The 14,732-nt window shown below is 40.2% G+C and overlaps 1 protein-coding gene across 1 annotated transcript in view; it reads left to right on the top strand.

Annotated features, from left to right (window-relative positions):
• Positions 1-13,729, top strand: part of YY1 (YY1 transcription factor) — a 51,797-nt gene extending 38,068 nt beyond the window's left edge. The window contains exons 3-5 of the mRNA XM_030558760.1: positions 2,328-2,388; positions 9,044-9,202; positions 11,894-13,729. Coding sequence (XP_030414620.1) covers positions 2,328-2,388; positions 9,044-9,202; positions 11,894-12,076 — 403 coding nt within the window. The 3' untranslated portion in view covers positions 12,077-13,729. The remainder of the gene's footprint in view (positions 1-2,327; positions 2,389-9,043; positions 9,203-11,893) is intronic.
• The last annotated feature ends 1,003 nt before the right edge of the window (positions 13,730-14,732 follow it).

The following is a 14,732-nucleotide window of genomic DNA, read 5'->3' as shown; positions in this document are numbered from 1 at the left end:
CAGGAGTCTCCCAAATCTATATCTAAGGGGAGAGATTTAAAAAGACTGGGCCTGTTTGGATGCAAAGTATTCATTTATCAGCCTCCGTATGCTGGTGGATAATTACCAAGTGCTTCTGTCCAAATAAAATTATTTGAATTGAGATTGACTGTTTGTGGATACGCTGCCTCAATCACTGAGAAGAACTAAAGACCATCCCAATCTGAAGGATAGCTGATAACCTGCATCCAGTTGTAGGCTGCAGTAAACAATATAGCAGGGTGTACTTTGCTTACATTGGTGGTCGTGAAAAGACCTTACTTTTTCCAATCCTGAGGGATTTTCCAGGGAGGTCCAAACAAAAATTGAGGACCTTTTGAAAACTTTTTACTTCGGAGTGGTGAATTCCTCTACTCCTTAAAGGAATCTAGGGTGGCTACATTCTCCTGATCTCTTTTCCAGTACTAAGATGGAAGTAAGTGAGACAGGATTTCCTTCAGCAGTGTTTCTGTGCCCACATACTGTTACCATTCTCAGACCTTGGAAGCTGCCCAGAAGGAAGAGGTTTCAGCCTTTCTCTGCTGCTGCATAGTCTGTTTTCCCTAGGAAGCAGGTTTGATGCCATTACTGAGAGCCTGGCAGAATCTTGAGATCTCTTCCCTTCTGTCTCTTTCTTCCCCTTCCACCCACTACCTTGGCAACTATCTCCTTTTATTTTTGGTAAGCCTGGACTCGGATCAGCTCTGGTAAGCCTGGACTCGGATCAGCTCAAGTCATGGAAATAGTAAACAAAGGATATTCTATCCAATTCCATTTTCTTCCTGACCCTTTAGCCCCATTCCCCATCCTCTTTGAGGGACCATTTTCACAAGATACTGTTCAAACAAAAAGTGGACTCCCTTCTACAATTTGGAGGAGGGACTCAGTTATAGATCAAGGAGTTATTCCCATTATCTTTCTCATCCCAAAGACAACAAAGGGCTAATGCAATCCTTGGATGCATTAAAAAGGGGAAATCTTGGGTCAGACCAGAGGGTTTTTTTTACCTCTGTATTTGGCACTGGTGCAACTGCTGCTAGAAATACTGTCCAGTTCTGGTATCCATGATTAAAGAGGGTGTTTATAGATTGGGGAGGGTTCAGAGAGAAGCCACAAGAATTATTAAAGGATTAGAAAACCTGCCATTATAGCGATTATACTCAAGAAGCTCTCTTTATTTAGCTTAATAAAGAGAAGGGTAAGGGGTGATAGATTAGTCTATAAACCTTTACTTGAAACAAATATTTAATATTGGCCTCTTTGATCTAGCAGAGAAAAGTATAGCATGATCCAATGACTGGAAGTCAATGCTAGACAAATTCAGACTGGAAAGAAGGTGTAAATTTTTAAGTCTAAAAAAATTGTTGGATTCTCCATCACTGCCAATTTTTTTAAATCATGATTGGATGTATTTCTAAAAGTTAAGTGCTAGGAATGATTTTGGAGAATTTCTGTGGCCTGTTATCAGATGGTCAGGCTAGATAATCCCAGTGGTCCCTTCTGGGGATTTGGAATTCATAAGAGTTGAAACATTAAAGATTCCCAAGTTGATCCAAGTTCAGAATGGTGACTTTGACCTCTATAGTTCCCTCATTAGATCCCTCAAGACTTTTGTGGTTCTTGATCTGCAAGATGCCTATTTTCAGATATCCATTTATCCAGCCCACAAGAAACTTTTCAGATTCCTAGTGGAAACCTCTCTCTATCTGTACAGGTCCTGTGCGCTCTCCACACTTCTGCACTTTCACTATAAAGATTGCACTACAGTACTTGTATTTTTCAGTTCACCTCATGCTATTTCTTTTTCTTTTTTACAGTGCAAATATTTGTAATAAAAAAAGGAAGTAAGCACTGTACACTTTGTATTCATGTTGTAATTGAAATCAGGATACTTGGAAATGTAGAAAAACATTAACAATATTTATAATAAATTTAAATTGGTATTCTGTTACTTAACAATGCATTTTAAACTGCAGTTAATTGCAACTATTTTTAATCTAGTTTTATGTTAGTTGCTTGTTAACTGCGATTGACAGCCTCACTTTAAATGTACAGTGTGCTGTATCTGAAAGATGCTTATGTAAAGATCTTCAGATATTAAAGTTTGTTTTATGGACTAAAGTGCTTTTTCAAAATGCAAAAATATACTGTTACTATATCTTTATATATCTCTCCTCACTACAACATTAAACTCCAAGTACAGTTGATGTGTATGTAACTTGCAGGATTTTTTTTTAATATTAAAGCAAACAGTTTTAGGAAGGTTGCTTCTGCGTACTTACCAGTGTTTCTTCTTTTGTTTATGTAAGAATGAAGCCACGAAAAATTAAAGAAGATGATGCTCCAAGAACGATAGCATGTCCTCACAAAGTAAGTGAAACTCTCAGAACTTAAGGCATTTTAGTGGTCAGTCACTTGTGGAACTGAATTTTATGTCTCACTTTTTTTCTGTTAGGGAAGGAATAAGCTGAATATTTGTATTAAAGCTAAATATTGAGGCCTATTACTTTTAAATACAGTCACCTCTTTAGATGCTTTCCAGATGCTAAAATATTTCCTCAACTCTTCCTACAAATTTTGTTATGAAGTTCACAAAAGGAAACCTTGTTTGCCTGTAAGATGATCATAGGAGTATGGCAGGACCCTTTGTCCCAGTAATGTAATTTTCCGTCTGACTATATGAAATATCTCATTAATCCTCTAAGCTCAACCCGAACTGTATTCCTTTAAGTTTCTGTACTGCTGTGTCTCACACCTGGCTTATAATATTGATAACTTGAAGGATCATTGGAGAACGTCATTCGGTAAAGGTCAAGGATATGTCTGTTGCAGCTGGGAGCTAGCCTCCCAGCTCAGATACAGCTATTTCTAGCATAAATCTGTGTATGGGCATTGTGTCACTGGCAGAGGCTCAGCCTGAGATCAGGCTTCTCTTGGGGGAATTCTTTGCCAATGCACAGTACAGAAATTTTCAGAAATTAATGTTGTGCACGCAGAATTTCCTTTTTTTCCCTCACAGAAATGGGCTGCAGAGATGTTGGCTGTCACTAGAGGCCACTGTACCCGGCACAAGGCAGGGGGAAGAGGAGGGAACTGGAGGGTTCCTAATAGCTGCAGTTCTCAGCATGCCCTGAAGGAAGGAGGTGACGGCATGCAAGTCTTGAACCCAGCATCAGGCTCTTTCTTCCTCTGGTCTTGGGGGTGGGAGTGGGGATGAGAGTGTCTGGGCTTGAGGGAGGTCCAGCTGGGTTCTCGGAGGGAAGGGGGCAGAGGAACTGGGTTGTCGTAGGGGTTTCTTGAATACTCTACTTGTGGGGGAATTTTTGCTGACAGGTATTTTGAAATAAATTACCAAATAATTGAAACTGGCATGATTATATAGTATTGTTGTTCTTGACAAAATCTGCAGAATTTTAAAATACTGTGTGCATAATTTCCCCAGGAGTAGCTCAAGCCCACCCTGGCGCCAAGCTTGTCTGGCTAGTGTGAGCCTCTGCCAGTGCCACAATGTCCACACAGCTATTTCTATCACATTAGCATGGGCCCCTCTAGCACAAGTCTCGGTCCAAGCTGTAAGGCTGGTCTGGGGTCTAATGTAGATAGACCCCTAGACCAGTGGCTCAACCTTTCCAGACTACTGTACAGGAACTCCTCACTTAACATTGTAGGTGTGTTCCTGAAAAATGTGACTTTAAGCAAAACGATGTTAAGCAAATCCAATTTCCCTATAAGAATTAATGTAAATGAAGGGGTTAGGTTCCAGGAAAAAAAAGTTTCACCAGACAAGAGTGAGTCTGTCTGTCTGTCTGTCTGTCTGTCTGTCTGTCTGTCTGTCTGTCTGTCTGTCTGTCTGTCTGTCTGTCTGTCTGTCTGTCTGTCTGTCTGTCTGTCTGTCTCTCTCTCTCTCTCAATAAAAGATACATACATAGTATACATTTTAAACAAACATTTTAATACTGGTACACAGTGATGATGATTGTGAAGCTTGGTTGAGATGGAGGAGTCAGAGGGTGGGATATTTCCCAGGGAAGCCTTACTGCTAAATGAACTAGCAATTGACTGAGCCCTCAAGGGTTAACTCTCACAATACTGCAAGGCAGCAGGAAAGGAGGGAGGCCAGACACACCTGCCCGCTGTGTGAGGGGGGGGAAAATGCACATTTCTCCTTTAAGTAGCTGACCCCAGGCTTAAGTACGCTGCCTTGTTAATTAAATCAGCTTGCTGAGACCTGAGACAGCAGCTACTGCCTAGAAGCTCCCTCACTCCCTCATGTGTCCCCCTGCTCTATGGAAGATGGGGTAAGCAGGGTGCAGGAGCAGAGGGGAGGGGGAAACACCCTGACATTAGCCCCCTTCTTCCCCTCCTCCCCCCTGTACAGCAAGCAGGAGTCTCTGGGAGCAGCTCCAAGGCAGAGGGCAGGAGCAGCACATGGCAGTGAGGGGAGGGACAGCTGCTGCACAGGGAATTTTGGGGAGTAGGGAGCTGATAGGGGGGCTGCTGGTCCACTCTGGTTCCAACCACCCACCAGCTAGCTCAACAGGCTGCTCTTCCTGCAAGCAGCGGACAAAACAGGCAGCTGCCAAACAACATTAGAAGAGAGCATTTCACAACTTTAAACAAGCATGTTCCCTAATTGATCAGCAACTTAACATCGAAACAACGTTAACTGGGACAACTTTAAGTGAGGAGTTCCTGTACCACTTTCAAGAGTTTGATTTTGTCTTGTATACTCCCCAAGTTTCCCCTCACTTAAAAACGTACAAAATGAGACACAAAAATACAAGTGTCACAGCACACTATTACTGAAAAATTGCTTACTTTCTCATTTTAACATATAATAAAATTAGTCAATTGGAATATTAATATTGTAGTTGTATTTCAGTGTATAGTATACAAAGCCGTATAAACAAATCATTGTCTATGAAATTTTAGTTTCTACTGACTTACTAGTGCTTTTCATGTAATCTGTTGTAAAACTAGGCAAATATCTAGATGAGTTGATGTACCCCCAGATGTACACGTACCCCTAGTTGAGAACCACTGCCCTAGACTAATCATCAGATCTTTTCTGCAGCCAGCACTTACATAAAGGAGAGCACTCTGGTCCCTTTTCTTATGGTTAGCACTTCTGTAAAGTTGTCTTTTGGTAGCGACTGTACACTGTTGTTGCAATATCTTGTCCATGGTAATTTAAAATACTATTTGATGGCATGAACCTGTTCTGAAAACTATCCAAAGTGTATTCCTGAGATCTAGGTGTACCCAGCCTTGATATCAAGTTGTCATAGGTTGTGGAGCTTGGTTTCAAGATAGCGTGAGCCTAAGAGTGCTTGCCTGTGCAGATATTTAATAGTGCACATTACAGATCAGTAACCTAGGTTTGTTCCTCACTAGCCTTGAGCCCAAGCATCTACTCTGGGAACACTGAGCTCCTATTCAGGGCTCTGTTTCAGAATGTAGGTTCTTCTTTCCTTTAAAGTTGTACTTGGAGACCCAGAGTTAAATTATTCTTCCTCTGAGGAGAGATGTTTGTTCTTTACAACTTTAAATCAATCCTGCTCTTGCTTCTCTGATGTAACTATACTTCTGATAAACCATTACATTGTCTACGTTTGGTGGGAGAAGAAAAGTAATACTTCCTTATTGCGTCTCTTCCACTCCCAAAAAGTTCCTTCTCAGTGTAGAGGTAACTCTTAGGACAACTTCGTTATTTCTGTGTAATCAAGAAATACCTCTTGAGACTTTCCTTCTCCTTTCCGCTGAGTAGTTGGGATTTTAAAATCCATATAAAGTTTTTTCATCCCACCCATTTGTGAAGTTTAACTTTTGAATAAAGATATGGAAATCTTGAAGCCTGTTAATCAAAGGCATTGTGAAGCCTGTGGGGAAAACTTTTTTTTTTTTTTATTTAGAAGTGGTGGCTCCTTGGTTTTTCAAAACTTAAGACATATTCAGATACAGTTATTGCTAGTTTGGCAGAAGTAGGTCCTAAAGAGGAAGCCTGCAGAATTGCAGATTGGAAGGTGGATCACTCAAATCAGTTGCTGTTTTCAAACTTGTACTCTCTACAGTTGTATGGTACTATTAGTTCTGAGTACTTTTCATGTACATGTCAAAATTCATATGGAATCTGAAACTCATTCATAAATTCTTTTGTTTTGTTAAAGTTTCTGACATGCTTTGAGGGTCCTTTGAAAAATGAGTTCATCTCTATTCCCATCTTATGTTTGTTCAACAGGGAAGCCCTGGTAGCTCAGTTCATTTAGCTGGGTTGAATTTGTAAGAAGGGTGTCTGTCTTTACCATGAAATGCAGTCTTGATCCCACAAATCCATTGCCCCATCCTTTATGCTGGATAGTGGAGGCAATTTTTTTGGTATGGGTGACTAAGAGAGTCATCTGGTTGGATCCCCTGTGTATGTAGGGCCCTATGAAATCAGTTTTATTATGGATTTTTGGATTTATTGTAATTTCTTTTTTTCCTGTTTTTAAAACAATTCCGCCTTTTTGGTCTTTTACATCAAAATTGTTTGATACATTTGCAACAATTAAGTAGCCTTACTGTAAATGTATTAAAAATGTTCAGAATTGGATTGCAATGGGAAAAATTGATTTTACCACCCCCCAAAAAATATTTAGTCTAAACAAAACATCTGGCAGATATACAGTACACCTCTACCCCGATATAACGTGACCCGCTATAACACGAATTCGAATATAACGTGGTAAAGCAGCGCTCCGGGGAGGGGCGTGGCTGCATACTCCAGTGGATCAAAGCAAGTTCGGTATAACTTGGCTTCACCTATAACGCGGTAAGATTTTTTGGCTCCCGAGGACAGCATTATATCAGGGTAGAAGGGTACAAGCCAAAAGTAATATATTTTAAATTGCTTTTTAAAGTAGCATTTGGTAATATGACCAAACTGACATTGCTGAACAGTAACACAAGAAGTCCACATAACTGTGTTGGGGAAGTGTCAGCACCGTCTCTCTTTAAGCAGAGTAACTCACCAGCCTGAACACTTGTTTAGACAGCAGCTGCAGCAACCACTCCTGAGCCAGAGGCTGGTGTATAGACAGGTGCCCCCCTGTTCTCCCTCTGGCTCCCCCTGCTCAGTGGAGACTGGGTACACCGGGGGAGGGGGAAGAGACACGCCAACATCAGCCCCACCCCTGCGCCAGCTCTGCACAGCAGGCTTGACTCTTAGCCTGCCTGCTCCTGCGGTCCAAGTGCTGGAAAGAGCAGAATTCTGCATTAATGTTTGGATTCTGTCCATGTTCTCATTCAATGCAGATTTCATAGGGCCCTATGTATGGTAGTTAGCCAAAGAGGTATTAGGGGACTTTTTCATAATCCAGTTGGCCTGTTATTTCTGATGTAATGGCTTATGTATGAAATATGAAGCCTCTAGATTATTAACATTGTAGCTAGTCATTGTCCTTTTGTAGACTAGATTTGTAAAGAGGTGCTGTTTCAGAATGATTACAAGGAGTGTGGGTTTGCTCAGCGGTATAGGTGAGGCTGCCTGGTAGTGTTGGGGGAGGGATTAAAGAGATGCTGGCTCTACTCCCAGTTCTGTTACTGGCCTGCTGAGTGACCTTGGGCACATCACTTCACCCCTCTGTGTCTTGGTTTCCCCATATGTAAAATGGGGAGGATATTGACCACTTTTGGTAAATCCTTTGAGATCTGATGAAAAAGCTAGGTGGTAATTTTTATAAGTAATGTAACTTCTGTCCCTCATCTCTCTATTGGTTGGTGTTTAGTGGTATATAAAGTTGGCAAGGGGTTGGAAAACACTCCATTAAAAAAGGATGCCTAGGACATGGCAGAAGCAGCAGGCAAATAAAGAAGGAATAGAACATAGTTGATCAATAAGGAAGGGGATAGAAGAAATGTGTGGTGAAAGAGTTGGGAATTTTAAAGGTAGCATGAATTTTGAACAAATGATATCTGGGGCAACAGGGTTCTGTAAAAATGATCATAATTCTCTATTTTCCAAATCTCACCAACCAGTAAAGATAGAATGGGAAGTTCATAGATTAGGGGTGCAGAAAGGGAATAGCTCAATCAAGAACCGTTGTGTCTAGGTAGGACTTCAGCCTAATTTTGTCTCTTTAGTCTCTCTGCAAATGCAGTATTCAAAATATAAGTGAATCTGCAGAGGCAGGATCTTCAAAAAGTGGGGGTGAGTTCCCGTTACTTGAGGTTATATACTCTCTCTTGTTGCTCAGGAGTAAGAGCTGTATTCTTCCTTCCTGTGATGCAGCTACCAAGTGGTGGTCTTCAGGTTTCAGGACCTAGCAGCACCAGATCCACCTTCCCCCTCCCTAGAAACAACACAGCTGGTACCTTCTGTAATCCTAGTCAATTTATCAGATTAATTCTGCTCTGTGCATTACGGAATAGATTTTTTCTATAGCTGCTGTGCCTTGGAGACCCTCTTGCTGCTTTCTCTGTCAGGAACGGGGAAACAGACAAAGAAAGAAGAAAGAGGGACAGTAGGAGATGGACAGAGACAGACATCACTTGCACAAAGAATATGGGGCCCACCAAAGGTAGCGGTGGACTACCATTTTACCTTTTGCTAGCCCTTGGACTACCATAAATCTTGTTCAGTTGGTTCACTTGTGCTTCTGTTAATAGGATGTAATCTTATGGGGAAGATGCAGTGTGTCTTAATAAAACTTGACTGCATGTAGTACACTAATGTTGTATGGGTGAGTAGAGGAGTTGGATTTTTTTCCCACCTCTTAAATTATTGATATTTACTGGCTGTCCATAGTAAGAGTTTGTGATAATTTTGTTGTAAAAGTGTTTTATTTTTAACCTCCTAAGTCAAAGTAAAATATACTTCAATGTGAGGGAGTTTGTCTTTCCAGAGCCAGCTTCCATTTTAAGGTATTTTTCCAGGGAAAAGGGGGCGGAGGGACAAGTAACTAAACTTCAATCTACTAAAATGCTAGAAATTTTATTATTGGAACTTGTTTATGTATTGACTAAGTTTTTTATTATTCTCTTTAAGGGCTGCACAAAAATGTTCAGGGACAACTCTGCTATGAGGAAGCATCTTCACACTCATGGTCCTCGAGTACACGTATGTGCAGAATGCGGCAAGGCCTTTGTGGAGAGTTCCAAGCTAAAGCGACATCAGCTAGTTCATACTGGAGAGAAGCCCTTTCAGGTATGGCCACTTTCGAGACATGCAGAGTATTCGTGTGTGTGTGTGTGTGTGTGTGTGTGTTTGTAAATTAAAAGGGGGGAGGAGGGAAGACTGTGCTTACCTGGCTTCCCTGCCAGTTGAGGCAAGGAAGCACCTTGTCTCAAAATAAAATTGCATGTGGTGACTTGACATGCAAAATCAAGACATGATCCAAAGTCTGATACTAATATCAGCCTTTCCATTGACTTTAGAGGGCTTTGGATCAGATCCCTAGAGAAGTTAGAACAAGTTCTCTGTTCGCTAATTATTAATACTTAGACAAAATTATGATTGTTTATTTCCAGGTATATTTTGGAAGTGGAGTGCATTATAGCACACACATCAGCACATTTAAGTTTAACTATTCTAGCCTACTTTAAGTTTTTGGAAAACTTGCAAGAAAATTAGACTTTGGATACCATATTTGAGAACTCTCATTGCTTCCTCTTTTTTTTTTTTTCTCAACATGATGTATTTTACTAGTGGTAAACAAGGCCTCAGGTTATGCTCATTAGGGTGTGTAAATGGATTGTCTTTCACTATTAAGAGTCATACTATGTAGCTTGACAGATTAAGACTGCAAAGCTGTATCACAGTGTATTATGTGGATTTTTCTTTTGTTTAGAGGCTGTTTTTGTAACACGTTTGTAAACAAACTGCCTGAATATCCGTGTTAAAATTTACAGTGGGGATACTCCCCGTGGAGGGAGAAACTGTTTCATTCTCTCTCCTTTTTTTTTAATGTCCCCCATGTTGTCAGCAGACACTTTTTTTTTTCTTGTGCTGTTTGATGCACCATTGGCTAATCAGAATGCTTAACTTTCAAGTTGAGTGTTAATCAACTTAAAATTAAAGCCATGAACTACCCACTGAATATCCTCTGATGCTACGACAGTTTGGGAGACGCTTGAGCTCCTGCCACCAGAGGTCCCCAGCCTTCTTCATATGGTAAATATCATTCAAAAATTACTGTAGACTCTGAATTATACAACATGCAGAAATAACTGATGCACATCAGTTCAGTTAAGATACCTTATTTTAATTTGTTTAGTTCCTTCAAGAAAGTAATCTGTCACAAGACACAAACTGATATTCTAAAAATGAGATTCTTTAATACAGAAAACCTTCAAACTTCTGGTTTTAAAAAAAAAAAGCCCCTAAATATTGTTCCTAATCATTTTAAGAATTAGAAGTCCACAAGTCATTACCTGAATTATCCACTTACTGAGTGATTCTCTAGCCCAGTGATTAGAGTATTCACCTGGAAGATGGGATGTCCTTTCACTACTCAGTATTGCATGAGTTGTACAGGAAGTCAGATTAGACTAGATTATCACAGTGGTTCCTTTTGGCCTTAGAATCTGTAGTTTTCATAGAATATAATGCTTGAATGCAGTAAACTGCGAGATTTTTTGTTTTTGGTTTTTTTCCCTAGAAACAAATATTCCTGTGGGTGTGGAGTTTTTATTCATGTATCTGTTTTTATTTGTAGGGGGAAAAAAAAACCTCAAAAACAAACACGCTGATCCAGGCTCTCATGGCTCTTTACGTACATTAAGAACAATTGTATAAAGCATGAGTTAGCTTCGCATTTCTCCCCTGCATGGCAATAACTCATAAAATATCTTATCTGAACAATAGCCCATCTGACCCACAAATAACCCTTATTGTGCTGTGCTCTTCTCTTCCCAAAAACATGGGGGAAATTTTAGTCTTTGAGTCCGTCCAGTAGAATATAGAGTAGCTGCTTTTTGGACCAGGTGGGCAGGGTGGGTACCAAATTCTAAAGCTGAGGGCTGCTTCTTTAACTGAGAGTTAAAGAGAGCCCCATGACAACCCATTCCTGTTTCTCTGCTCCGGCCTCGGAGCCCAGCCAGTGAACCAGACACTCACAATCCCTCTCCTCTATATCTCCCCTGCCCCCTTTCAGACCAGCCATGGGGACCACTCAGCCCAGACACCCTCTCTTCCCTGCCTTCCCCTACCCCCAGAGCCCGGAGATCCAGAAGGAAAAAACATCTGATGCTTAGTCCCAGGCTTGGAGTTTCCTGCGTGCTTACCTCTTTCCCTCAAGGCATGCTGGGAACTGTAGCTGCCAGGAACCCTCTAGCTCCCTGTCCTTTCCCCAGCAGTGTCTGTGTGAACTGTGCTCTGCTGGGTCCAGTGGCGGCTAGTAGGCACTGTAGTCCATTTCTATGGGGGGAAAGGAAATTTTGCATGCACAACGTTAATTTCTGCAAAATTCTGCACTGCACAGTGGGTGCAGAATTCCTCCAGAGTAAAAAAAGGGAGTGTGCAGAGAAAGCTTAGAGCTTTGATCTCCTCAGAATTTTTTTTCACAGTAGTCTTCTGTGTACATTGCAACTATTTGAGAAATACAGTCATCAATTTTCTCTTTAGGCTTTCACTAAAAAAAAAAAACAACTTTATATGTTAAATGAGATGTAATGAATGCAATGTTGATATGCTAAGACCTGCAATTATTTCTCAGGCAAAGCTCTCATTGGTTCTACTAGGAGTTTTCAGGGGAAATGGACGGCAGGATCAGGACCTAATATTTGTAAAGGGAACCTAGTAACGCAAGCAAGAATCTTTTGCTGACTTACCAAGTATCTGTTGCTCCTGTTGAGAATGTTTGTTTGTTTTTTAATCTGTGACCTTTCCTTTCAACAGTGCACGTTTGAAGGATGTGGAAAGCGATTTTCACTGGACTTCAATTTACGCACACATGTGCGAATTCACACTGGCGACAGGCCCTATGTGTGCCCGTTCGACGGCTGTAATAAGAAGTTCGCTCAATCAACTAACCTGAAATCTCACATCTTAACACATGCTAAGGCCAAAAACAACCAGTGAAAGTAAGCGAGAAGAAAGCTCTTGAACTCTCAAAGCATCTTACAGGAGTATGGGAATAAATATGCCTCCCCTTTGTATATTGTTTCTAGGAAAGAATTTTAAAAAAAGAACCCTACCCACCTAAAGGACATGTTTTGATAAAGTAGTTAATAAATAAATAAAAACTTTAAGATGACGTTGCTAAGATGCTCTACCTTGCTCTGTAATCCAGTTTCAAGAACACGGTGTTTTGTAAAGTGTGCTCCCAACACGAGGGGACAATTGATGAACTTGCATCAAAAAGACAATTCTTTATACAACAGTGCTAAAATTGGACTTCTTTTCACATTCTTATAAATATGAAGCTCACCTGTTGCTTACAATTTTTTTAATTTGTATTTCCAAGTGTGCATATTGTACACTTTTGGGGATATGCTTAGTAATGCTATGTGTGATTTTTCTGGAGGTTGATAACTTTGCTTGCAGTAGAATTTTCTTTAAAAGAATGGGCAGTTACAATGCATACTTCAAAAGTATTTTCCTGTAAAGAAAAAAGTTATATGGGTTTTTGTTTGCTATCTTAATTTTGGTTGTATTCTTTGATGTTAACACATTTTGTATAATTGTATCGTATAGCTGTAATGAAATCATGTAGTATCAATATTAGATGTGATTTAATAGTGTTAATCAATTTAAACCCATTTTAGTCACTTTTTTTGGAAAAATACTGCCAGATGCTGATGTTCAGTGTAATTTCTCTTTGCCTGTTCAGTTACGGAAAGTGGTGCTCAGTTGTAGAATGTATTGTACAGGCACTGACCTTTTATTAACACCTGATAATATGTACATCCCATGTAATAGAAAGGACAACAATAAAACAGTGGTCCTAAAGAAAGAGTATGGCAGAAGATGATCTGTAAGCACAGTCTATTTTCTTTTTTTTGTCCAGAATAATTATAGTTCTTGAACCTCCCAGAAATTGGAAGCTTTAATAAAACTCAAGTTTCCTTTACTTTGCATTCAATTAAATGATTTTTGATTAAGTAATACATCTGTGGCAAAACATAATATACCGAAGGTGGTAATTTTAGTCTGAATTGGTGACAGTAATCTTGGGTTTGGGAGTGACTTGGACTCCTATTAACTGGAATAATGGAGTTGGAAACAATATTTTCAGCACCCACAGCCAGCTAATCAGTGGAACAACACAGTGTCTAAATTAATTGTGCTTCTCTCCTTAATCAGGGTAAGGAGTGGGTGGAGTGGAGGTGTATGAGTGCCTGCTTCTTTATTTAGTCACAGTAAGGTGGGTGAGTGGGGTCAATGGTGACACCAAAATATTGAGCGAACCCTTTGTTTGATTGGGCTAACCTTCAGTTTTGGACTAGGTGCAGTATCTGGGATCCATGCTTGGAGCAAGGAACAAAGACCATGAAAATTTCCAATAAGTTTTAACGTACACAACATTCTCTTGATGGTCTAATCAGAAGTGATTTCTAACACTTTTTGTTACGAATGTTGAGTAATAAATCTGTGTGTACTGTAGTTAACAGTGAAAGAGTGACAAACACAAGAATATGCACAAAAAATGCATAGGTATTGTTTTAAAAGAATGGCCAAAAAAAGGCTTAACGTTGTTCTAAACAGTGTCTGATAGTAAAATGTTTGTAGACATCAATCTCTGCATCTGTGTTACAAGAATATAATCCATCAAACTTTACAAGATTAAAATTAGGTACCAAAACTTTTTTTCCAAGTTGTTTGACTTTGGTTTCAACTAGTAGTGTTAAGTGCTTGCACAACACACAGGCCACTTTACAAATAGCAAGGAAGGATTTTCATCTACAACTAATTGAATTTTATTCCTAAAATAGACCCTGCATCTCTGGCTTTGGGGGCTTTTTAGGGGTAGAAGAGTGGAGTGGTTGGGTAATTTAAAAATGTGCATTGGACTATCTATAAGGCAATACTAGTTTTCATTTTGTTTTTATTTTCCCACACAGCTACATTTTTGGTAGGCAGTGGCAAATATTTCATAGTTAACTTCTATTAGCAACTTTCTACAGGAAATGATCATTGTAGTTGCATAAATGTGGCATTTTGGTTTTGAAAGGGGAGAACAACAACTTAGTCTAGTGTTATCTAAGCAAATTGTATCTGTGTCTGAATATCTCCACTAAAGAAGGTACCGTATATACTCATTCAGAAGCCAAATGTTTTTGGTAAAAAAAGTGATGCATCAAAGAGCAGAGGTCAGCTTATAAAATGGGTCTACACCAAAATTTGATGATTTTAAACTCTCTCATTGAATCATTGAATTGCATATCTGATACAGGGATTGGCAACTTTTGGCACCAGGCCTGCAGAGTAAGCATCCTGGCGGCCAGGCCAGTTTGTTTACCTGCTGCATCTGCAGGTTTGGCTGATCATGGCTCCCACTGGCCGTGGTTTGCTGCTCTAGGCCAATGGGGGCGGTGGGAAGCAGCGCGGGCTGAAGGATATGCTGGGCACCCTTCCTGCAACCTCCATTGGCCTGGAGCGGTGAACCACAGCCAGTGGGAACCACAATCGGCCAAACCTATGGACGCGGCAGGTAAACAAACCAGCCTGGCAGCCATGTGCCAAAAGTGGCCGATCCCTGATCTAAAACATTGTAGTTTTGTTTACCTGGAGCCAT

The sequence above is a fragment of the Gopherus evgoodei genome, chromosome 4 (genome assembly GCF_007399415.2).
Source record: "Gopherus evgoodei ecotype Sinaloan lineage chromosome 4, rGopEvg1_v1.p, whole genome shotgun sequence".
NCBI lineage: Eukaryota > Metazoa > Chordata > Testudines > Testudinidae > Gopherus > Gopherus evgoodei.
The sequence above is the reverse complement of the archived record's forward strand: the minus strand, read 5'-3'. Positions and strand labels throughout refer to the sequence as shown.